The 26,324-nt window shown below is 41.5% G+C and overlaps 1 protein-coding gene across 3 annotated transcripts in view; it reads left to right on the forward strand.

The window, feature by feature from the left end:
- LOC130273350 (ubiquitin-conjugating enzyme E2 E2) overlaps positions 1-26,324 on the forward strand; it is a 263,263-nt gene that overhangs the window by 22,673 nt on the left and 214,266 nt on the right. For 2 of the 3 annotated variants that reach the window (XM_056519972.1, XM_056519974.1), the window contains exon 2: positions 20,990-21,174. In XM_056519972.1, coding sequence (XP_056375947.1) covers positions 20,990-21,174 — 185 coding nt within the window. Of the gene's footprint in view, positions 1-18,817; positions 18,866-20,989; positions 21,175-26,324 lie in introns of those variants that run through there. The other variant, XM_056519973.1, reaches the window with a different exon arrangement.

The following is a 26,324-nucleotide window of genomic DNA, read 5'->3' on the forward strand; positions in this document are numbered from 1 at the left end:
GTCTGTCATACTGAGCTCCCTATTGTAGTGTAATAGTCTGTCATACTGAGCTCCGTATTGTAGTGTAATAGTCTATTATACTGACCCCCTGTATTGTAGTGTAATAGTCTGTCATACTGAGCTCCATATTGTAGTGTAATAGTCTGTCATACTGAGCCCCGTATTGTAGTGTAATAGTCTGTCATACTGAGCTCTGTATTGTAGTGTAATAGTCTGTCATACTGAGCTCTGTATTGTAGTGTAATAGTCTGTCATACTGAGCCCTGTATTGTAGTGTAACAGTCTGTCATACTGAGCTCCGTATTGTAGTGTAATAGTCTGTCATACTGATCCCCGTATTGTAGTGTAATAGTCTGTCATACTGAGCTCTGTATTGTAGTGTAATAGTCTGTCATACTGAGCTCCGTATTGTAGTGTAAAGTCTGTCATACTGAGCTCCATATTGTAGTGTAATAGTCTGTCATACTGAGACCCGTATTGTAGTGTAATAGTCTGTCATACTGAGCCCCGTATTGTAGTGTAATAGTCTGTCATACTGAGGTCCGTATTGTAGTGTAATAGTCTATCATACTGAGCTCTGTATTGTAGTGTAATAGTCTGTCATACTGAGCTCTGTATTGTAGTGTAATAGTCTGTCATACTGAGCCCTGTATTGTAGTGTAACAGTCTGTCATACTGAGCTCCGTATTGTAGTGTAATAGTCTGTCATACTGAGCCCCGTATTGTAGTGTAATAGTCTGTCATACTGAGCTCTGTATTGTAGTATAATAGTCTGTCATACTGAGCTCCGTATTGTAGTGTAATAGTCTGTCATACTGAGCTCCCTATTGTAGTGTAAAGTCTGTCATACTGAGCTCCGTATTGTAGTGTAATAGTCTGTCATACTGAGACCCGTATTGTAGTGTAATAGTCTGTCATACTGAGCCCCGTATTGTAGTGTAATAGTCTGTCATACTGAGGTCCGTATTGTAGTGTAATAGTCTGTCATACTGAGCTCTGTATTGTAGTGTAATAGTCTGTCATACTGAGGTCCGTATTGTAGTGTAATAGTCTGTCATACTGAGCCCTGTATTGTAGTGTAACAGTCTGTCATACGGAGCTCCGTATTGTAGTGTAATAGTCTGTCATACGGAGCTCCGTATTGTAGTGTAATAGTCTGTCATACTGAGCCCCGTATTGTAGTGTAATAGTCTGTCATACTGAGCCCTGTATTGTAGTGTAATAGTCTGTCATACTGAGCCCCCTATTGTAGTGTAATAGTCTGTCATACTGAGGTCCGTATTGTAGTGTAATAGTCTGTCATACTGAGCTCTGTATTGTAGTGTAATAGTCTGTCATACTGAGCTCTGTATTGTAGTGTAATAGTCTGTCATACTGAGCCCTGTATTGTAGTGTAACAGTCTGTCATACTGACCTCCGTATTGTAGTGTAATAGTCTGTCATACTGAGCTCCGTATTGTAGTGTAATAGTCTATCATACTGAGCCCCGTATTGTAGTGTAATAGTCTATCATACTGAGCTCCGTATTGTAGTGTAATAGTCTGTCATACTGAGCTCCGTATTGTAGTGTAATAGTCTATCATACTGAGCCCTGTATTGTAGTGTAATAGTCTGTCATACGGAGCTCCGTATTGTAGTGTAATAGTCTGTCATACGGAGCTCCGTATTGTAGTGTAATAGTCTGTCATACTGAGCCCCGTATTGTAGTGTAATAGTCTGTCATACTGAGCCCTGTATTGTAGTGTAATAGTCTGTCATACTGAGCTCCATATTGTAGTGTAATAGTCTGTCATACTGAGCCCCGTATTGTAGTGTAATAGTCTGTCATACTGAGCTCCGTATTGTAGTGTAATAGTCTATCATACTGAGCCCCGTATTGTAGTGTAATAGTCTGTCATACTGAGCTCCATATTGTAGTGTAATAGTCTATCATACTGAGCCCCGTATTGTAGTGTAATAGTCTGTCATACTGACCCCCTGTATTGTAGTGTAATAGTCTATCATACTGACCCCCTGTATTGCAGTGTAATAGTCTGTCATACTGAGCCCCGTATTGTAGTGTAATAGTCTGTCATACTGAGCCCTGTATTGTAGTGTAATAGTCTGTCATACTGACCCCCTGTATTGTAGTGTAATAGTCTGTCATACTGAGCTCTGTATTGTAGTGTAATAGTCTGTCATACTGAGCTCCATATTGTAGTGTAATAGTCTGTCATACTGAGCCCCGTATTGTAGTGTAATAGTCTATTATACTGAGCTCCATATTGTAGTGTAATAATCGGTCATACTGAGCTCCATATTGTAGTGTAATAGTCTATCATGCTGAGCTCCATATTGTAGTGTAATAGTCTATTATACTGAGCTCCAGGTTGTAGTGTAATAGTCTGTCATACTGAGCCCCATATTGTAGTGTAATAGTCTATCATGCTGAGCTCCGTATTGTAGTGTAATAGTCTGTCATACTGAGCTCCGTATTGTAGTGTAATAGTCTATTATTCTGAGCTCCGTATTGTAGTGTAATAGTCTGTCATACTGAGCCCCGTATTGTAGTGTAATAGTCTATTATACTGAGCTCCGTATTGTAGTGTAATAGTCTGTGATACTGAGCCCCGCATTGTAGTGTAATAGTCTATTATACTGAGCTCCATATTGTAGTGTAATAATCGGTCATACTGAGCCCGTATTGTAGTGTAATAGTCTGTCATACTGAGCCCGTGTATTGTAGTGTAATAGTCTGTCATACTGAGCCCCTGTATTGTAATGTAATAGTCTGTCATACTGAGCCCTGTATTGTAGTGTAATAGTCTGTCATACTGAGCTCCGTATTGTACTGTAATAGTCTGTCATACTGAGACCCGTATTGTAGTGTAATAGTCTGTCATACTGAGTCCCGTATTGTAGTGTAATAGTCTGTCATATTGTGCCCCCTATTGTAGTGTAACAATCTGTCATACTGAGATCCATATTGTAGTGTAATAGTCTATTATACTGAGCCCCTTATTGTAGTGTAATAGTCTGTCATACTGAGCTCCATATTATAGAGTAATAGTCTGTCATACTGAGCCCCGTATTGTAGTGTAATAGTCTATTATACTGAGCTCCATATTGTAGTGTAATAATCGGTCATACTTAGCTCCGTATTGTAGTGTAATAGTCTGTCATACTGAGCTCCATATTATAGTGTAATAGTCTGTCATACTGAGCTCCGTATTGTAGTGTAATAGTCTGTCATACTGAGCTCCGTATTGTAGTGTAGTAGTCTGTCATACTGAGCCCCGTATTGTAGTGTAATAGTCTGTCATACTGAGCCATGTATTGTAGTGTAATAGTCTGTCATACTGAGCTCCGTATTGTAGTGTAATAGTCTGTCATACTGAGCTCCGTATTGTAGTGTAATAGTCTGTGATACTGAGCCCCGTATTGTAGTGTAATAGTCTGTCATACTGAGCCCCGTATTGTAGTGTAATAGTCTGTCATACTGAGCCCCGTATTGTAGTGTAATAGTCTGTCATACTGAGCCCCGTATTGTAGTGCAATAGTCTATTATACTGAGCTCCATATTGTAGTGTAATAATCGGCCATACTGAGCTCCATATTGTAGTGTAACAGTCTGTCATACTAAGCCCCGTATTGTACTGTAATAGTCTGTCATACTGAGACCCATATTGTAGTGTAATAGTCTGTCATACTGAGTCCCGTATTGTAGTGTAATAGTCTGTCATACTGAGCCCCTGTATTGTAGTGTAATAGTCTGTCATACTAAGCCCCTGTATTGTAGTGTAATAGTCTGTCATACTGAGCTCCGTATTGTAGTGTAATAGTCTGTCATACTGAGCTCCGTATTGTAGTGTAATAGTCTATCATACTGAGCCCCATATTGTAGTGTAATAGTCTGTCATACTGAGCCCCATATTGTAGTGTAATAGTCTGTCATACTGAGCCCCGTATTGTAGTGTAATAATCTGTCATACTGAGCCCCGTATTGTAGTGTAATAGTCTGTCATACTGAGCTCCGTATTGTAGTGTAATAGTCTGTCATACTGAGCCCCGTATTGTAGTGTAATAGTCTGTCATACTGAGCTCCATACTGTAGTGTAATAGTCTGTCATACTGAGCTCCATACTGTAGTGTAATAGTCTGTCATATTGTGCCCCCTTTTGTAGTGTAATAATCTGTTATACTGAGCTCCATATTGTAGTGTAATAGTCTATCATACTGAGCCCCGTATTGTAGTGTAATAATCTGTCATACTGAGCCCCGTATTGTACTGTAATAGTCTGTCATACTGAGCTCTGTATTGTAGTGTAGTAGTCTGTCATACTGAGCCCCGTATTGTAGTGTAATAGTCTGTCATACTGAGCCCCTGTATTGTAGTGTAATAGTCTGTCATACTGAGCTCCGTATTGTAGTGTTATAGTCTGTCATACTGAGCTCCATATTGTAGTGTAATAGTCTGTCATACTGAGCCCCATATTGTAGTGTAATAGTCTGTCATACTGAGCTCCGTATTGTAGTGTAATAGTCTGTCATACTGAGACCCGTATTGTAGTGTAATAGTCTGTCATACTGAGCCCCGTATTGTAGTGTAATAGTCTGTCATACTGAGACCCCTATTGTAGTGTAATAGTCTGTCATACTGAGCTCCATACTGTAGTGTAATAGTTTGTCATACTGAGCCCCGTATTGTAGTGTAATAGTCTGTCATGCTGAGACCCCTATTGTAGTGTATTAGTCTGTCATACTGAGCTCCATATTGTAGTGTAATAGTCTGTCATACTGAGACCCGTATTGTAGTGTAATAGTCTGTCATACTGAGCCCCGTATTGTAGTGTAATAGTCTGTCATACTGAGCTCCATACTGTAGTGTAATAGTCTGTCATACTGAGCTCCATACTGTAGTGTAATAGTCTGTCATATTGTGCCCCCTTTTGTAGTGTAATAATCTGTTATACTGAGCTCCATATTGTAGTGTAATAGTCTATCATACTGAGCCCCGTATTGTAGTGTAATAATCTGTCATACTGAGCCCCGTATTGTACTGTAATAGTCTGTCATACTGAGCTCTGTATTGTAGTGTAATAGTCTGTCATACTGAGCTCCATATTGTAGTGTAATAGTTTGTCATACTGAGCTCCATATTGTAGTGTAATAGTCTGTCATACTGAGCCCCATATTGTAGTGTAATAGTCTGTCATACTGAGCCCCGTATTGTAGTGTAATAGTCTGTCATACTGAGACCCCTATTGTTGTGTAATAGTCTGTCATACTGAGCTCCATATTGTAGTGTAATAGTTTGTCATACTGAGCCCCGTATTGTAGTATAATAGTCTTGTCCTACTGAGCCCCGTATTGTAGTGTAATAGTCTGTCATACTGAGCCCCATATTGTAGTGTAATAGTCTGTCATACTGAGCTCCGTATTGTAGTGTAATAGTCTGTCATACTGAGACCCGTATTGTAGTGTTATAGTCTGTCATACTGAGCTCCATATTGTAGTGTAATAGTCTGTCATACTGAGCTCCGTATTGTAGTGTAGTAGTCGTTCATACTGAGCTCCATATTGCAGTGTAATAGTCTGTCATACTGAGCTCCGTATTGTTGTGTAATAGTCTGTCATACTGAGCTCCGTATTGTAGTGTAGTAGTCTGTCATACTGAGCCCCTGTATTGTAGTGTAATAGTCTGTCATACTGAGCTCCGTATTGTAGTGTTATAGTCTTTCATACTGAGCTCCATATTGTAGTGTAATAGTCTGTCATACTGAGCCCCATATTGTAGTGTAATAGTCTGTCATACTGAGCTCCGTATTGTAGTGTAATAGTCTGTCATACTGAGACCCATATTGTAGTGTAATAGTCTGTCATACTGAGCCCCGTATTGTAGTGTAATAGTCTGTCATACTGAGACCCCTATTGTAGTGTAATAGTCTGTCATACTGAGCTCCATATTGTAGTGTAATAGTTTGTCATACTGAGCCCCGTATTGTAGTGTAATAGTCTGTCATACTGAGACCCCTATTGTAGTGTAATAGTCTGTCATACTGAGCTCCATATTGTAGTGTAATAGTCTTGTCCTACTGAGCCCCATATTGTAGTGTAATAGTCTGTCATACTGAGCCCCATATTGTAGTGTAATAGTCTGTCATACTGAGCTCCGTATTGTAGTGTAATAGTCTGTCATACTGAGACCCGTATTGTAGTGTTATAGTCTGTCATACTGAGCTCCATATTGTAGTGTAATAGTCTGTCATACTGAGCTCCGTATTGTAGTGTAGTAGTCTGTCATACTGAGCTCCATATTGCAGTGTAATAGTCTGTCATACTGAGCTCCGTATTGTTGTGTAATAGTCTGTCATACTGAGCTCCGTATTGTAGTGTAGTAGTCTGTCATACTGAGCCCCGTATTGTAGTGTAATAGTCTGTCATACTGAGCCCCTGTATTGTAGTGCAATAGTCTGTCATACTGAGCTCCGTATTGTAGTGTTATAGTCTGTCATACTGAGCTCCATATTGTAGTATAATAGTCTGTCATACTGAGCCCCATATTGTAGTGTAATAGTCTGTCATACTGAGCTCCGTATTGTAGTGTAATAGTCTGTCATACTGAGACCCGTATTGTAGTGTAATAGTCTGTCATACTGAGCCCCGTATTGTAGTGTAATAGTCTGTCATACTGAGACCCCTATTGTAGTGTAATAGTCTGTCATACTGAGCTCCATATTGTAGTGTAATAGTTTGTCATACTGAGCCCCGTATTGTAGTGTAATAGTCTGTCATACTGAGACCCCTATTGTAGTGTAATAGTCTGTCATACTGAGCTCCATATTGTAGTGTAATAGTCTGTCATACTGAGACCCGTATTGTAGTGTAATAGTCTGTCATACTGAGACCCCTATTGTAGTGTAATAGTCTGTCATACTGAGCTCCATATTGTAATGTAATAGTTTGTCATACTGAGCCCCGTATTGTAGTATAATAGTCTTGTCCTACTGAGCCCCGTATTGTAGTGTAATAGTCTGTCATACTGAGCCCCATATTGTAGTGTAATAGTCTGTCATACTGAGCTCCGTATTGTAGTGTAATAGTCTGTCATACTGAGACCCGTATTGTAGTGTTATAGTCTGTCATACTGAGCTCCATATTGTAGTGTAATAGTCTGTCATACTGAGCTCCGTATTGTAGTGTAGTAGTCTGTCATACTGAGCTCCATATTGCAGTGTAATAGTCTGTCATACTGAGCTCCGTATTGTTGTGTAATAGTCTGTCATACTGAGCTCCGTATTGTAGTGTAGTAGTCTGTCATACTGAGCCCCGTATTGTAGTGTAATAGTCTGTCATACTGAGCCCCTGTATTGTAGTGTAATAGTCTGTCATACTGAGCTCCGTATTGTAGTGTTATAGTCTGTCATACTGAGCTCCATATTGTAGTGTAATAGTCTGTCATACTGAGCCCCATATTGTAGTGTAATAGTCTGTCATACTGAGCTCCGTATTGTAGTGTAATAGTCTGTCATACTGAGACCCGTATTGTAGTGTAATAGTCTGTCATACTGAGCCCCGTATTGTAGTGTAATAGTCTGTCATACTGAGACCCCTATTGTAGTGTAATAGTCTGTCATACTGAGCTCCATATTGTAGTGTAATAGTTTGTCATACTGAGCCCCGTATTGTAGTGTAATAGTCTGTCATACTGAGACCCCTATTGTAGTGTAATAGTCTGTCATACTGAGCTCCATATTGTAGTGTAATAGTCTTGTCCTACTGAGCCCCGTATTGTAGTGTAATAGTCTGTCATACTGAGCCCCATATTGTAGTGTAATAGTCTGTCATACTGAGCTCCGTATTGTAGTGTAAAAGTCTGTCATACTGAGACCCGTATTGTAGTGTTATAGTCTGTCATACTGAGCTCCATATTGTAGTGTAATAGTCTGTCATACTGAGCTCCGTATTGTAGTGTAGTAGTCTGTCATACTGAGCTCCATATTGCAGTGTAATAGTCTGTCATACTGAGCTCCGTATTGTTGTGTAATAGTCTGTCATACTGAGCTCCGTATTGTAGTGTAGTAGTCTGTCATACTGAGCCCCGTATTGTAGTGTAATAGTCTGTCATACTGAGCCCCTGTATTGTAGTGTAATAGTCTGTCATACTGAGCTCCGTATTTTAGTGTAATAGTCTGTCATACTGAGACCCGTATTGTAGTGTTATAGTCTGTCATACTGAGCTCCATATTGTAGTGTAATAGTCTGTCATACTGAGCTCCGTATTGTAGTGTAGTAGTCTGTCATACTGAGGTCCATATTGCAGTGTAATAGTCTGTCATACTGAGACCCGTATTGTAGTGTAATAGTCTGTCATACTGAGACCCCTATTGTAGTGTAATAGTCTGTCATACTGAGCTCCATATTGTAGTGTAATAGTTTGTCATACTGAGCCCCGTATTGTAGTGTAATAGTCTGTCATACTGAGACCCCTATTGTAGTGTAATAGTCTGTCATACTGAGCTCCATATTGTAGTGTAATAGTCTGTCATACTGAGACCCGTATTGTAGTGTAATAGTCTGTCATACTGAGCTCCGTATTGTAGTGTAATAGTCTGTCATACTGAGCCCTGTATTGTAGTGTAATAGTCTGTCATACTGAGACCCGTATTGTAGTGTAATAGTCTGTCATACTGAGCTCCGTATTGTAGTGTAATAGTCTGTCATACTGAGCTCCGTATTGTAGTGTAATAATCTGTCATACTGAGCCACGTATTGTAGTGTAATAGTCTGTCATACTGAGCTCCATATTGTAGTGTAATAGTCTGTCATACTGAGCTCCATATTGTAGTGTAATAGTATGTCATACTGAGCCCCTGTATTGTAGTGTAATAGTCTGTCATACTGAGCACTGTATTGTAGTGTTATAGTCTGTCATACTGAGCTCCATATTGTATTGTAATAGTCTGTCATACTGACCCCCATATTGTAGTGTAATAGTCTGTTATACTGAGCTCTGTATTGTACTGTAATAGTCTGTCATACTGAGCCCCATATTGTAGTGTAATAGTCTGTCATACTGAGCTCCATATTGTAGTGTAATAGTCTGTCATACTGAGCTCCATATTGTAGTGTAATAGTCTGTCATACTGAGCTCCGTATTGTAGTGTAATAATCTGTCATACTGAGCTCCGTATTGTAGTTTAGTAGTCTGTCATACTGAGCTCCATATTGTAGTGTAATAGTCTGTCATACTGAGCTCCGTATTGTAGTGTTATAGTCTGTCATACTGAGCTCCATATTGTAGTGTAATAGTCTGTCATACTGAGCCCCATATTGTAGTGTAATAGTCTGTCATACTGAGCTCCGTATTGTACTGTAATAGTCTGTCATACTGAGCCCCATATTGTAGTGTAATAGTCTGTCATACTGAGCTCCATATTGAAGTGTAATAGTCTGTTATACTGAGCTCCGTATTGTAGTGTAATAGTCTGTCATACTGAGCTCCGTATTGTAGTATAATAGTCTGTCATACTGAGCTCCGTATTGTAGTGTAATAGTCTGTCATACTGAGCCCCGTATTGTAGTGTAGTAGTCTGTCATACTGAGCTCCGTATTGTAGTGTAATAGTCTATCATACTGAGCCCCATATTGTAGTGTAATAGTCTGTCATACTGAGCCCCGTATTGTAGTGTAATAATCTGTCATACTGAGCCCCGTATTGTAGTGTAATAGTCTGTCATACTGAGACCCCTATTGTAGTGTAATAGTCTGTCATACTGAGCTCCATATTGTAGTGTAATAGTCTGTCATACTGAGACCCGTATTGTAGTGTAATAGTCTGTCATACTGAGCTCCGTATTGTAGTGTAATAGTCTGTCATACTGAGCCCCGTATTGTAGTGTAATAGTCTGTCATACTGAGACCCGTATTGTAGTGTAATAGTCTGTAATACTGAGCTCCGTATTGTAGTGTAGTAGTCTGTCATACTGAGCTCCGTATTGTAGTGTAATAGTCTGTCATACTGAGCTCCGTATTGTAGTGTAGTAGTCTGTCATACTGAGCTCCGTATTGTAGTGTAATAGTCTGTCATACTGAGCCCCTGTATTGTAGTGTAGTAGTCTGTCATACTGAGCTCCCTATTGTAGTGTAATAGTCTGTCATACTGAGCTCCATATTGTAGTGTAATAGTGTGTCATACTGAGCTCCGTATTGTAGTGTAGTAGTCTGTCATACTGAGCTCCATATTGTAGTGTAATAGTCTGTCATACTGAGCCTCTGTATTGTAGTGTAATAGTCTGTCATACTGAGCCCCTGTATTGTAGTGTAATAGTCTGTCATACTGAGCTCCGTATTGTAGTGTAATAGTCTGTCATACTGAGCTCCGTATTGTAGTGTAATAGTCTATCATACTGAGCCCCATATTGTAGTGTAATAGTCTGTCATACTGAGCCCCATATTGTAGTGTAATAGTCTGTCAAACTGAGCCCCATATTGTAGTGTAATAATCTGTCATACTGAGCCCCGTATTGTAGTGTAATAGTCTGTCATACTGAGCTTCATACTGTAGTGTAATAGTCTGTCATACTGAGCTCCATACTGTAGTGTAATAGTCTGTCATATTGTGCCCCCTTTTGTAGTGTAATAATCTGTTATACTGAGCTCCATATTGTAGTGTAATAGTCTATCATACTGAGCCCCGTATTGTAGTGTAATAATCTGTCATACTGAGCCCCGTATTGTACTGTAATAGTCTGTCATACTGAGCTCTGTATTGTAGTGTAATAGTCTGTCATACTGAGCTCCATATTATAGTGTAATAGTCTGTCATACTGAGCCCCATATTGTAGTGTAATAGTCTGTCATACTGAGACCCGTATTGTAGTGTAATAGTCTGTCATACTGAGCCCCGTATTGTAGTGTAATAGTCTGTCATACTGAGACCCCTATTGTAGTGTAATAGTCTGTCATACTGAGCTCCATATTGTAGTGTAATAGTTTGTCATACTGAGCCCCGTATTGTAGTATAATAGTCTTGTCCTACTGAGCCCCGTATTGTAGTGTAATAGTCTGTCATACTGAGCCCCGTATTGTAGTGTAATAGTCTGTCATACTGAGCTCCGTATTGTAGTGTAATAGTCTGTCATACTGAGCTCCGTATTGTAGTGTAATAGTCTGTCATACTGAGCTCCGTATTGTAGTGTAATAGTCTGTCATACTGAGCCCCGTATTGTAGTGTAATAGTCTATCATACTGAGCCCCATATTGTAGTGTAATAGTCTGTCATACTGAGCCCCGTATTGTAGTGTAATAGTCTGTCATACTGAGACCCCTATTGTAGTGTAATAGTCTGTCATACTGAGCTCCATATTGTAGTGTAATAGTCTGTCATACTGAGCCCCGTATTGTAGTGTAATAGTCTGTCATACTGAGACCCGTATTGTAGTGTAATAGTCTGTCATACTGAGCTCCATATTGTAGTGTAATAGTCTGTCATACTGAGCCCCTGTATTGTAGTGTAATAGTCTGTCATACTGAGCCCCTGTATTGTAGTGTAATAGTCTGTCATACTGAGCTCCGTATTGTAGTGTAATAGTCTGTCATACTGAGCTCCGTATTGTAGTGTAATAGTCTATCATACTGAGCCCCATATTGTAGTGTAATAGTCTGTCATACTGAGCCCCATATTGTAGTGTAATAGTCTGTCATACTGAGCCCCGTATTGTAGTGTAATAATCTGTCATACTGAGCCCCGTATTGTAGTGTAATAGTCTGTCACACTGAGCTCCGTATTGTAGTGTAATAGTCTGTCATACTGAGCCCCGTATTGTAGTGTAATAGTCTGTCATACTGAGCTTCATACTGTAGTGTAATAGTCTGTCATACTGAGCTCCATACTGTAGTGTAATAGTCTGTCATATTGTGCCCCCTTTTGTAGTGTAATAATCTGTTATACTGAGCTCCATATTGTAGTGTAATAGTCTATCATACTGAGCCCCGTATTGTAGTGTTATAATCTGTCATACTGAGCCCCGTATTGTACTGTAATAGTCTATTATACTGAGCCCCATATTGTAGTGTAATAGTCTGTCATACTGAGACCCGTATTGTAGTGTAATAGTCTGTCATACTGAGCCCCGTATTGTAGTGTAATAGTCTGTCATACTGAGACCCCTATTGTAGTGTAATAGTCTGTCATACTGAGCTCCATATTGTAGTGTAATAGTTTGTCATACTGAGCCCCGTATTGTAGTATAATAGTCTTGTCCTACTGAGCCCCGTATTGTAGTGTAATAGTCTGTCATACTGAGCCCCGTATTGTAGTGTAATAGTCTGTCATACTGAGCTCCGTATTGTAGTGTAATAGTCTGTCATACTGAGCTCCGTATTGTAGTGTAATAGTCTGTCATACTGAGCCCCGTATTGTAGTGTAATAGTCTATCATACTGAGCCCCATATTGTAGTGTAATAGTCTGTCATACTGAGCCCCGTATTGTAGTGTAATAATCTGTCATACTGAGCCCCGTATTGTAGTGTAATAGTCTGTCATACTGAGACCCCTATTGTAGTGTAATAGTCTGTCATACTGAGCTCCATATTGTAGTGTAATAGTCTGTCATACTGAGCCCCGTATTGTAGTGTAATAGTCTGTCATACTGAGACCCGTATTGTAGTGTAATAGTCTGTCATACTGAGCTCCATATTGTAGTGTAATAGTCTGTCATACTGAGCCCCTGTATTGTAGTGTAATAGTCTGTCATACTGAGCCCCTGTATTGTAGTGTAATAGTCTGTCATACTGAGCTCCGTATTGTAGTGTAATAGTCTATCATACTGAGCCCCATATTGTAGTGTAATAGTCTGTCATACTGAGCCCCATATTGTAGTGTAATAGTCTGTCATACTGAGCCCCGTATTGTAGTGTAATAATCTGTCATACTGAGCCCCGTATTGTAGTGTAATAGTCTGTCATACTGAGCCCCGTATTGTAGTGTAATAATCTGTCATACTGAGCTCCGTATTGTAGTGTAATAGTCTGTCATACTGAGCTCCGTATTGTAGTGTAATAGTCTATCATACTGAGCCCCATATTGTAGTGTAATAGTCTGTCATACTGAGCCCCATATTGTAGTGTAATAGTCTGTCATACTGAGCCCCGTATTGTAGTGTAATAATCTGTCATACTGAGCCCCGTATTGTAGTGTAATAGTCTGTCACTCTGAGCTCCGTATTGTAGTGTAATAGTCTGTCATACTGAGCCCCGTATTGTAGTGTAATAGTCTGTCATACTGAGCTTCATACTGTAGTGTAATAGTCTGTCATACTGAGCTCCATACTGTAGTGTAATAGTCTGTCATATTGTGCCCCCTTTTGTAGTGTAATAATCTGTTATACTGAGCTCCATATTGTAGTGTAATAGTCTATCATACTGAGCCCCGTATTGTAGTGTAATAATCTGTCATACTGAGCCCCGTATTGTACTGTAATAGTCTATTATACTGAGCTCCATATTGTAGTGTAATAGTCTATCATACTGAGCCCCGTATTATAGTGTAATAGTCTGTCATACTGAGCCCCGTATTGTACTGTAATAGTCTGTCATACTGAGCTCTGTATTGTAGTGTAATAGTCTGTCATACTGAGCTCCATATTATAGTGTAATAGTCTGTCATACTGAGCCCCATATTGTAGTGTAATAGTCTGTCATACTGAGACCCGTATTGTAGTGTAATAGTCTGTCATACTGAGCCCCGTATTGTAGTGTAATAGTCTGTCATACTGAGCCCCTGTATTGTAGTGTAATAATCTGTCATACTGAGACCCCTGTTGTAGTGTAATAGTCTGTCATACTGAGCTCCATATTGTAATGTAATAGTTTGTCATACTGAGCCCCGTATTGTAGTGTAATAGTCTGTCATACTGAGACCCCTATTGTAGTGTAATAGTCTGTCATACTGAGCTCCATATTGTAGTGTAATAGTCTGTCATACTGAGCCCCATATTGTAGTGTAATAGTCTGTCATACTGAGCCCCGTATTGTAGTGTAATAGTCTGTCATACTGAGCTCAGTATTGTAGTGTAATAGTCTGTCATACTGAGCCCCGTATTGTAGTGTAATAGTCTGTCATACTGAGCCCCGTATTGTAGTGTAATAGTCTGTCATACTGAGCCCCGTATTGTAGTATAATAGACTTGTCCTACTGAGCCCCGTATTGTAGTGTAATAGTCTGTCATACTGAGCCCCGTATTGTAGTGTAATAGTCTGTCATACTGAGCTCCGTATTGTAGTGTAATAGTCTGTCATACTGAGCCCCGTATTGTAGTGTAATAGTCTGTCATACTGAGCCCCGTATTGTAGTGTAATAGTCTGTCATACTGAGCCCCGTATTGTAGTGTAATAGTCTGTCATACTGAGCCCCGTATTGTAGTGTAATAGTCTGTCTTATTGAGCACCATATTGTATTCCCACAACTACAGCTTGATCACTGAACAAAAGTCAGAGACTGAATACTTCAGCCATTACTACCCATAAATGCCAATTTTCTGGTATTCTGCCATATAGAACTGTGTGTCGGCTGCTGAGGATCTGACAGGGAAGCCTCACAGACTGAGTTCTCCGGACTTTCCTGCTTTACTATCAGTTATTACTTACATAAGGACCAAAGAGGAAACTGCTATTTATGATGATCATGTTAAGTTTTTCTAAAATGCATCTACAAATCAATCGCATGTCTAATGGAACACTCCAACTCATATCTTAGTTCATTTAAGCTATTATAAAATATTATAGGCATTTAAAGGGGTTCTCTGGAGAATATTTTTTTTTAATCTAAAGTTTTAATATAACTGATTTAAAAAAAATATATATATTTTTTGTTACATATGTTTATGTTGAATGGCAGCAGTAAGAGCCAATATGGAGCTGTGTTGCAGGGCCGGACTGCGACCAAAAATAGGCCCGGGCATTTTAGACTAAGCAGACCATTTTTTTGGTGGGGGTCCGACTACTGAGGCCCTGACCAATCACCCCATTTTATGTGGCTCGCAAGCGGTTGCATAGCAACAGCTCTCATCATGTCTGAAAAGCCTTAAAGGGGTATTCCACCCCTAGACATTTTATCCCCTATCCAAAGGACCCCGGGGATCGCTGCTGTAGCACCCCGCTATCATTACTGCGCAGAGCGAGATCGCTCTGCACGTAATGACGGGCAATACAGGGGCCGAAGCATCGTTACGTCACGGCTCCGCCCCTCATGACATCACGGCCGGCCCCCATCAATACAAGTCTATGGGAGGGGGCGTGGCGGTCGTCACGCCCCCTGCCATAGACTTGCATTAGGGGGACGGGCCGTGATGTCATGAGGGGTGGAGCCATGATGTCACGCTGCTCCGGCCCTGTATCGCCCGTCATTACGCACAGAGCTAATTCGCTCTGTGCAGTAATGATGGCGGGGTGCCGCAGTGGCGATCCCCGGGGTCCCCAGCAGCAGGACCGCGGCGATCTAACATCTTATCCCCTATCCTTTGGATAGGGGATAAGATGCCAGGGGCGGAGTACCACTTTAACCATTATGGGAGCTGTAATTTTGCAACAGCTGTAGAGCCACAGATTGGGGTACAGTTACATCCATCATCCCCACACAAGTTACAAATGACTACACAAGTGATGGGACAGACAGACAGATTTCACAATGATATCAGTGACCTGAGAGACGTCTTCTCTGTTGTCTTTCCTTTTCTTCTTAATCTGGTCCAGACTCAAGAACTTCTTCCAGCTACATCTTCTCTGCAGAGTCAGACGACCGGACATCATTGGCCTCTCACTTTGTCAGCAGATCCTCATCCTCTGTATGTTGAAAATAAATGTTATAGCACTACCAAATACTGTGCCCCCTGAATATAACCCTGAAACACACTGTACCCGTAAAATTAATACTGCCACAATCTTTCTTCTCAATTCAGCTGAATCCCACCCCTGCATTGTCCTTCTCTAGACCCCTCTGTCCTCCTCTATCCTTCCCCCCAGACCCCCTGCTCCTCCACCAGACCCCTTTTTCCTACTCCATCCTCATCCTTCAGACCCCTCTGTCCTCCTCCTTCTTTCTCCTCCAGACCCCTCTGTTCTCCTCTGTCCTCTTCCAGACCCCTCTGTCCTCCTCCTTCCTACTCTAACAGACCCCTCTGCTCTCCCCATCCAGACCTCTCTGTCTACCTCTGCTGTCCTCCTCCTCCAGACTCATCTGTTCTTCTGCATCCTCCTTCTCTCCTCCAGATCCCTAAGTTTTCCTCACAGCTTCTCTGGTCCACCCCCCACAACCCAAATGTCCGCCAGATTCCTTTGATGCGCCCCCCCCCCCCCAACCCCAAACTAAGTCCTCTCTAGTATGAATGATGTGTGTATGATAGATGGATGTACGATGTGTGTATGCATGATAGATGTGTGTACAAAAGATGTGTGTATGTATGACCAATCTTGGATGTGTGTGTATGTATAATAGATGAGTTTATGTATGATAGATGTGTATACACAGGGGTGTGGAAATAAAATAAAAAAACTACTTGTCCAAGGGACTAAAACGGAGCAGAATCTACTTGTCCTTCATAAAAATCCACTTGTCCTGGTACAAAATAATTTTAACCCAAATAGTATGTAAATAAGGTCTTTTATCAATAAAAACTAGATAGGCAGACCAGTATGTCACCCCATTAGGGGGATAGGGGCCCTGATAAGTAAGTCCGCCCCATTAATGTAATACTGCAGTGCAAAATAACTTATCCTGACCGCTGGGAAACCCCTCCCCCCGATCTTTTGTAAGTGGCCTGACAGGAATGGAGGCTTGTCCACATGACGCATTGACCGACATGCCCGCCCCCCCATGTATTCCATAGATACATGGAGGAGGCATTTCAGCAGCCGTGTCATGCAGGGACGGAACATTCCCTTCATGCCATCTGCTGGGGCCTCATACAAGAGATTGCGGGGGGGGGGGGGTTGTCCCAGACCCCCGCGATCTATCACTTATGGGGATAAGTTATTTTGCACTACAGTATTCCTTTAAGTAGGTAGTCCCCCTTCAGGTAGGTATGTCCCTTTATGAGGTAGGGATCAAGTAGGGCCCCCTGCGCCATTATGTTTCCCCCCCTCCGATGCTACCTGCTTCATTATATCCCCCCCCCCCCCTCTGATACTACCTGCGTCATTATATTCCCCCCCCCTCTGATGCCCCCTGCATCATTATATTCCCCCCTCTGATGCCCTCTGCGCCATATTCCCCCCTCTGATACTCCCTATGTCATTATATCCCTCCCTCTGATGCTCTGTGTCATTATATTCCCCCTCCCTCTGATGCCCCTGCGCCATTATATTTCCCCCTCTGATGCCCACTGCACCATTATATTACCACCCACCTCCACTCTGATGCCCCCTCCATCATTATATTCCCCCTCTCCCTCCCCTCTGATGCCCCCTGCGTCATTATATTCCACCTCTCCTTCCCCTCTGATGCCCCCTGCGTCATTATATTCCCCCCTCTCCCCTCTGATGCCCCCTGCGTCATTATATTCCCCCCTCTCCCTCCCCTCTGATGCCCCCTGCATCATTATATTCCCTCCCTCTCCCTCCCCTCTGATGCCCCCTGTGTCATTATATTCCCCCCTCTCCCTCCCCTCTGATGCCCCCTGAGTTTTATATCCCCACCCCTCTTTCTCCTCTCCGATGCCCCCTACGTCATTATATTTCAGCCCAACCCCCTCCCCTCTTATGTACAACATTATTTACTAAACCTCGCCTCCTCTCCGATCCCCTGCTACCTGTACGCCCCCTTGTTCGCTCCGACAGGCTCGGGCTCAGCAGTCATTTTTGGTACTGGACCGCATCTGCGGTCCTGACGGAGGGGCGCGCGATGAGTGACGTCATCGCACGCGCCTACGATGGGACACTGTCGTCCTGCATGGCACTCTTTAGGCTACAGCAAACAGCTGCAGTATATAGGAGTTTGGTTACAGGGCAAAATTGATTGCACAGTTATATGTGAATTCTTTAGGCATTTAGCTCTGCTTGCCCGAAGCAGGGCTAAATGCCTGAAGAATTCACCTGCCGGGCGCCCGGAACTGCATGCCCTGGGCGTCGGGCGATACAAATTCCACATCCCTGATATAATAGATGTATTTATGATAGATGTGTGATTGATAGATGTGTATATCATACTTACACACATATATCATTCATACTCCAGTCATATATACATCTATTATACTTAATGGTCTGTATGTATGTGATACGCATCTATCATACATACATATATCGTACACACATCTATTATACATACACATATCTATTATACATACACACATCCATCATACATACATTATGCATACACACATCATACATCCATCTGCCATACACACATTATTCATACATACAAAATACATCCCCCAATCCTAACCCCCCTCACCGCCCCCCGCCCCCATCCTCAGTCTCCTCAACCTCAGTTCTCTCAACTTCTTCTCCCATGAAGATTGCTTATCAGAGACAAGGGATATTGCGGTCAGAGACAGCGCTCACAGATGGGGCGTGTCGACTCCCATCTTTTGTGCTGCAGTATACTTTGCAACTTCTTCCATGACCCTCTGCCCCCAGTGAGGTATGGCCACGTCAGCACCAGGAGTTGTGAGCAGGGCCACCTCAAGGGCTAGAAACAGACATGTGTGCCTGCGTGGGGCACGTCTGTTTCCAGCTGCCACTGCGCCTGCTGTCCCTGTGTATGGCCAGAGAAGGAGCAGAACGTCTAGAGCTGCAAGAAAAAAAAAGTTTTTATGTTGCGACGAGGCAGAGAGCCCACTGGACAATGTGCCCGATGGCTTTTATTGCTGCCACATACTGTATAGAAGTACGTAACCAAAAAGATAGTACATTTGTTAATGTTAATGTTAAAGCTATATTCAAAAATAAATTAAAGAAATGTATGGAAAAAAAAAATACATTCTCTTGAGTACCCCTTTAGAATATTGATAAAGAAAATAGTATTTGATGATTATAGTCATTCATGCTTAAAGACATTTTTCAAGCTTGATAAGAGTCATTGTCTACCCTCGGGATAGATCATCAGCATTAGATCAGTGGGGGTCTGTCTCCTGAAACCTCTGACGATCAGGTGCAGCATATTCAATGCTTACTTGTGCTTGTCCTTGCATCGCTGTACTTTCATGCTCAATTCTGCTGCCCAACTAATCCACCTTTCACCACACTTCTCCTCTGCCTCTGTCAATCCCTTTACTGGCTACCCATTGCCCAACTTTTTTATTTTTTACTGTTCACCATGACATACAAGGCCATCCACAACCTGTCCCCCTCCATACATCTCTGACCTGATCTCCCTACCGACCCTCATGCAATATTCAATCCTCTCAAGACCTTTACCTATGCTCTCCCTTTCTCCGCACCTCATACAACCGTTAACCGGCAAGACTTCTCCCCTGCTTCCCCTATACACTGGAACTTTCTACCCTGACACATTCAGCTCTCGCCCACCATCAAGACCTTAAAAAGAAACCTGAAGATGCATAATTTTGAGAAAACCTATGACCAACAAAACCCTGCTGCCACTGCATTGCACTATGAATGACTGCTTCCCTAACTGCTCACAGATGACCAACTGTCACCCTCACCTACTGTTTCCCTTCCCTTTTAGATTGTAAGCCCTTTGTTTGTGCCATGTATTTTGGTTCCAAGTTCCCTGGAACCAAGGGTACAATATAAATAATAATATCCCATCCTAATTTCCTGACCTCATATCATGACCTGATATCTTGTGCTCATATCCAGACCTCATATCTTGTCCTCATATCCAATCCTGCTTTCCTGTCATCATATCCCATTGCCCTGACTAACTATTCTTTGCAACTGCCTGCCGGACAGTTAAATCATATTTCATGAATACATTGGTCTAGCGACAGTATGTTTAAGAGTCCTGGGCAATCTCTGCAGCCCGAGAGTAATGCAATCAGGAAATGTACCAGACATCCCATAGACTTGTAATGGACTTCAGACAAAAACTCTAACCCTTGCAAATAGGGTTTGACAGCGATGATTTAACAGTAGTATATAACTCTACAATATTTTTAGTTTACATATAATTAACATGTTTAAATATTTTTATCATCAATTTAATTTGTTTAAAAAAGTGTTCGGGCTCCCCACGATCTCCAGATTGTAACCACAGCTTTCAGTGAGGAGCGCATGCTGTAGACGGCATGTACTCCATTCATTTCTGTGGGAGCGCCAGAGATGCCCTAATGCTGTACTGTAGGTAGGGGATAAGATAGTTTTACCCCTGGAAAACCCCTTTAAATGGCCACATTCCTAGAAGAAAATAACATTAATGCAAACACGGAAGTATAGAATCCCCTCCCCCTCATTCACCCATACCCTTCCCTTCACCTCCTTGGTTAAACTTGATGGCCATGTGTATGGACATGTCTTTTTTCAACCATACTAACTATGTATTTTACTATGTCAAAGGTTTTTCACAATGACAGGTACTTTTTAAAGTGAACCTGTCATCAACAAAAACTTTTTATATAATGTAGATAATACCATTATATGCATATTTGTAATATATATACATTGGTTGAAAAATGTGTATATTTTTGTCCTTGCAACTATTGTATGTGTGTCTCTATGAGGAGTCCAAATACAGGAAATGAGGGTGGACAAGCGGGGCTCTGTGCACTGAGGACAAGCAGGGTTCTGCACACTGAGGCTCTCTATGATATGCCCCCGGCTCACACAGCACATATTACAAATATACATATAATGGTATTATCTACATTATATCAAAAGTTTTTGTTGACGACAGGTACACTTTAAATAAAATAAAAAGAACTAAATAAAAACCAAGCCAAAGCCAGTAAGGTTGCAATACAGATAAAAATAAAGGTTTTATACCTGTGTAGATATTTAATTCCTCTGCATTTATTTATTTTTTAACATTTGATGCACCTTTATCTTGTAGAAACTCAAAATGTCCACTGAAGGTCAAAGGGTCGACGACAGTCCAAGCACTAGTGGAGGAAGCTCTGATGGAGACCAACGAGAAGGTGTTCAAAATGAACAAGAAAGGGAAAAGGTTCAGCCTAAGAAGAAAGAAGGGAAGATATCCAGCAAAACTGCTGCCAAACTGTCCACGAGTGCCAAAAGGTGCAATATTTCTCATTAATCCTAAGGTTCTACTGTATTTCCTCAATATTCTCAGTTGTCTTTTATGCACTGGAGTTGGAGGCTCATACAGCAGAATCACAGCAAATGTATCCTGTGTGTTATTGTTGGATTGAGCTGTTGGGTACTGGAAATAAAAAACTCAGCGAATTGCATTTTTTCCCCCCCCATTTTTAACCCCTTAAGGACCAAGCCTATTTTCACCTTAAGGACCAGAGCGTTTTTTGCACATCTGACCACTGTCCCTTTAAGCATTAATAACTCTGGGATGCTTTTACTTTTCATTCTGAAACCGAGATTGTTTTTCCGTGACATATTTTACTTTATGTTAGTGGTAAATTTTCATCGATACTTACATCACTTCTTGGTGAAAAATTGAAAAAATGTAATGAAAAAAATTTTTTTTTTGCATTTTTCTGCTTTTAAGGAAAATAGACATGCCAAATAAATATATATTGATTCACATATACAATATGTCTACTTTATGTTTGCATCATAAAGTTGACATGTTTTTACTTCTGGAAGACATCAGAGGGCTTCAAAGTTCAGCTGCAATTTTCAAATTTTTCCCAAAATTTTCAAAATCGGAATTGTTCAGGGGCCAGTTCAGTTTTGAAGTGGATTTGAAGGGCCTTCATAATACAAATACCCCACAAATGACCCCATTATAAAAACTGCACCCCTCAAAGAATTCAAAATGAAAATTCAGTAAGTGTGTTAACCCTTTAGGTGTTTCACAGGAATAGCAGCAAAGTAAAGGAGAAAATTCAAAATCTTCATTTTTTTACACTTCAATGTTCTTGTAGACTCAGTTTTTGAACTTTTACAAGGGGTAAAAGGAGAGAAATCTTCCTAAAATTTGTAACCCAATTTCTCTCGAGTAAGGAAATCCCACATATGTGTATGTCAAGTGCTCTGTGGATGCACTACAAGCCTCAGAAGGGAAGGAGCAACAATGGGATTTTGGAGAGCGAGTTTTTCTGAAATGGTTTTTGGGGGGCATGTCACATTTAGAAAGCCTCTATGGTGCCAGAACAGCAAAAAAAAAAAATCCCACATGGCATATTATTTTGGAAACTACACACCTCAAGGCACATAACAAGGGGTACAGTGAGCCTTAACATCCCATCCCACAGGTGTTTGACGACTTTTCGTTAAAGTTGGATGTGTAAATTCATTTTTTTTTTCACAAAAATGTTGGTTTTTCCCCAAATTTTACATTTTTACAAGGGCTATAGGAGAAAATCCCCCCCAAAATTTGTAACCCAATCTCTTCTGAGTAGGAAAATACCTCAGGTGTGGACGTCAAGTGCACTGCGGCGCACTACAATGCTCAGAAGAAAAGGAGTCACATTTGGCTTTTGGAAAGCAAATTTTGCTAAAATGGTTTTTGGGGGGCATATCCCATTTAGGAAGCCCCTATGGTGCCAGGACAACAACAACAAAAAAAACCCTACTATTTTGGAAAGTACACCCCTCAAGGAACTAACAAGGGGTACAGTGAGCCTTAACACCCCACAGGTCGAGGACGACTTTGGATGTATAAATTAACAATTTTTTTTTTTTACTAAAATGCTGTTTTTTTAAGTGGTAATAGGAGAAATGACCCCCAAAATTTGTAACCCCATTTCTTCTGAGTATGGAAGTACCCCATGTGTGGACGTCAAGTGCACTGCAGGCGCACTACAATGCTCAGAGGAGAAGGAGTCGCATTTGCAAATTTTGCTTAAATGGGGGGGGGGGGGGGGGGGGTGGGGGGCATGACGCATTTAGGAAGCCCCTATGGTGCCAGAACAGCAAAAAAAAAAAAAAAAACATGACTTACTATTTTGGAAAGCACACCCCTCAAGGAACGTAACAAAGGGTACGGTGAGCCTTGACACCCCACAGGTGTTTGACAACTTTGGATGTGTAAATAAAATAATTTTTTTTTAACTAAAATGCAGTTTCCCCCCCCCCCCAAAATTTTACATTTTTACAAGGCGTAATAGGAGAAATTGCCCCCCAAAATTTTAAACCCCATCTCTTCTGAGTATGAAAGTACCACATGTATGGACGTCAAGTGCACTGCGGGCGCACTACAATGCTCAGAATAGAGTCACATTTGCAAATTTTGCTGAAATGGGGGGGGGGGGGTGCCGTGTCTCATTTAGTAAGCCCCTATGGTGCCAGAACAGCAAATAAACAAACAAACACATGGCATACTATTTTGGAAACTACACCCCTCAAGGCACGTAACAAGGGGTACCGTGAGCCTTAACACCCCACAGGTGTTTGATAAATGTTCATTAAAGTGGGATGTGAAAAGGAAAAATTTGATTTTTTACACTACAATGCTTGGGTTACCCCAAATTTTAATTTTCACAAGTGGTAAAAGGAGAAAATGTCACTGTAAATTTGTAAATACATTTCTTTGGAGTAAGGACATACCTCATACCTGGGCGTAAACAGCTCTGCGTGTGCATACCGGTCTTGGAAGAGCAGGAGCACAGTCAGGGGCCTTGAGCTTCTACATAGCTGTCTATGGAGCCAGAACAGGGGGACCCCCCCTCAAGGAGCGTTATATGGGGTAAATAACTAAAATGGGGTACAGTGGGACATAAAATTATAAAAAAGGTTAAGAATGATGACCCAGAGCATAGCCAAAACTAAAAAATATGCTCACCCCAAACCCTATGCTCTGAATCATCATTCTGGGAATGTGATGTGTGTGGCCGTCCCTAACCTGTTGCCTCAAATGCGCAACCCGCAGGTGGAGAGAGACTGCTGCGCATTTGAGGCAACATAAGAAAGTCCCCGATGATAGTGACTCATGACCCATTTTTGGAAAAAATACCCCCAGAGGTCTTATCTGTTTTTTTTTATAAGAGTTTTTTGGGCAGTTTAGTGGTTTATGGGGTTAAAACTCGGAATGTGCTCTTGAATTGGTACATTGGGGTCAAATTATGGGAAAATTTAGTACTTCATCGAAGTGTGATACTCCCTGAAGTAGTTATTAATGCAGAGGCCCACATTATCGGGGCAAGTGTCACATTGAGTGGTGGTGTCCTTCTGTATCCCCCTCTTGTGACACACTCTGCATTGCCGTATTATCAGCGTAATGCAGGCATTTACGAATGGCCTCGGACCGCCTCCGTGCCATGGACATACTGTAAAGCGGGGTCTGGTAGAGGACGTCCCCGCTCCAGTACTGCCTCACACTTGGTTTTTGACCAGGCCCATATGCAGCACAAGGCCCCAAAATGTCCTCATTTCGGCGTTTGCATGGGATGCCTGCTGAATGATTTCCGGAACTGGCGTACAGGTACGCCCTTGGTCCTTAAGTACCAGCGACCAAGGGTGTACCCATACGCCCATGGTCCTTAAGGGGTTAAGTTAAATCTGTTTCAAGGACATCTAGATGACAGCTGACAGAACTGGCATTACTGTTCTCACAAGAGTTGTCAAGCAACTTTCTTTAGTGCTGAATGACAACTGTAGCAAGTCATGCAGGGATATGTTTGTGAAGAATGGGACAGCAAGGCAAGTTTGAGTGATAGGCTTTGTGGTTGTTCTGTCATAAAAGAAAGGGCCGTTGTGGTAGACATGGCTCTTTCATGTATTATATTTACTTGAAACGACCCCTCATAATAAATAAACTTTCATGACAGCTATGATTTACCACAAGTCACCTTCACTCGCTTTGTATCCCCAGTCTTAAAAAGTACTAGAACAAGGACAGGCAAACATGTCTGCTGTGGAACTACTGAAAGCAGATATATTTGCTAACCTTCTTGTCCCATTTGTTTTGCTCAAGTAGGATTTATACCATCCCTTGAGGCCTGGGAAAACACCATCTGGGCAATTAACCTCATCCACCATGTAGTTTATAATTCCCCTCGAGCTATGTTCCCCTCCACTGATGCAAAAAGGGAATTTGATCATGTAGACTGGCCCTTTCTTTCTCAAACTTACCAGTTTATTGTTCTAGTATGCGTCAGTGGGATGGTTCCCAATATTCTTTCTGTCTTTGGTAATATAGTGCTCTACTGTAAATCATCCCCCAGCACAGTGCCAGCCTGTTCAGTCCAGTGCAGTTTCACCTGCATTATATCATGACATAGAAGTAAGGTGCTCTGCTGTGCTGCTGTGATTGGCCAGACAACTAAGGTAGAGGCAGCCCCTCTGTGTGAACTACAGGCAAATAGCCCAACTTTAGTCCTGTCCCTGAAATGCAGAGAATGAGAAGGCAAATTGCTCCACAAGAGCAATAGGAACACCCCCATTGCTAGTTTCTCTGCGTTAGCATATCTTTATAACTGCTAAAAAAGTTTTCTTTTCAACTTCAGTGATGAAATTGAGTACTCAGGTTAATTACGATACATTTTTCAGCATAAACTGTAGTTCTGCATTCACAAACTATATATTTATGGCCTGAGAGATTTTCTAACGCTTAACATTGTTGACCTTCCAGCATCTATGTCATCTTTCTATTGTCACCTCAGAATGATATATGCGGGAAATGCTGCGTCCGCATGAACATCTCCTGTAAACTGTACATTGCAGTAATGGGCAGGCTGACATGTATATTTATGACTTGCCTGCATTTTAATGTCTAAAGTATCTGCAGTCATAGAAACATTTTGTGACCAGTGATCAGAATGTTTTTGGATGCATTGGCCTGAATGTTATCATTGCAGCTGTTACTCTAGATTCTGTTTTGTTCACACTCTATGAATGTACATTTTTTAGATCAGTGATCCTAAACCGGTGACTCACAGGCCACTGACTTCAGCTCTGAAAGTAACATTTGGAAAAAGCAGTATACGCTCACCAATTGTATGCCTACTCTTTCCAGTTGTATGCCTAGTCTTTCCAGTTGTAGGACTAGACTTACCAGTTGTGTGTGAGAAAAATAGAGTAATTTTCCCACAGCAACCAATCACAGCTCAGTTTTCACTTTACCAGAGCTTGTTAGCTGAGCTGTGATAGGCCGCTGTGGGAAAATCACTCCATTCTTTCTCTCACACAGTTTGATAAATCTGGGGCTATGTGTCCCGAGACAAGCATTGCACACTATAGTAAAGTGAAAGTAAAACAGTAGTGCACCACAGTGCTAGAGATACAGGTAAGTTAGACCCCTGGAATGGTCC

The sequence above is a fragment of the Hyla sarda genome, chromosome 5 (genome assembly GCF_029499605.1).
Source record: "Hyla sarda isolate aHylSar1 chromosome 5, aHylSar1.hap1, whole genome shotgun sequence".
NCBI classification, from domain to species: domain Eukaryota; kingdom Metazoa; phylum Chordata; class Amphibia; order Anura; family Hylidae; genus Hyla; species Hyla sarda.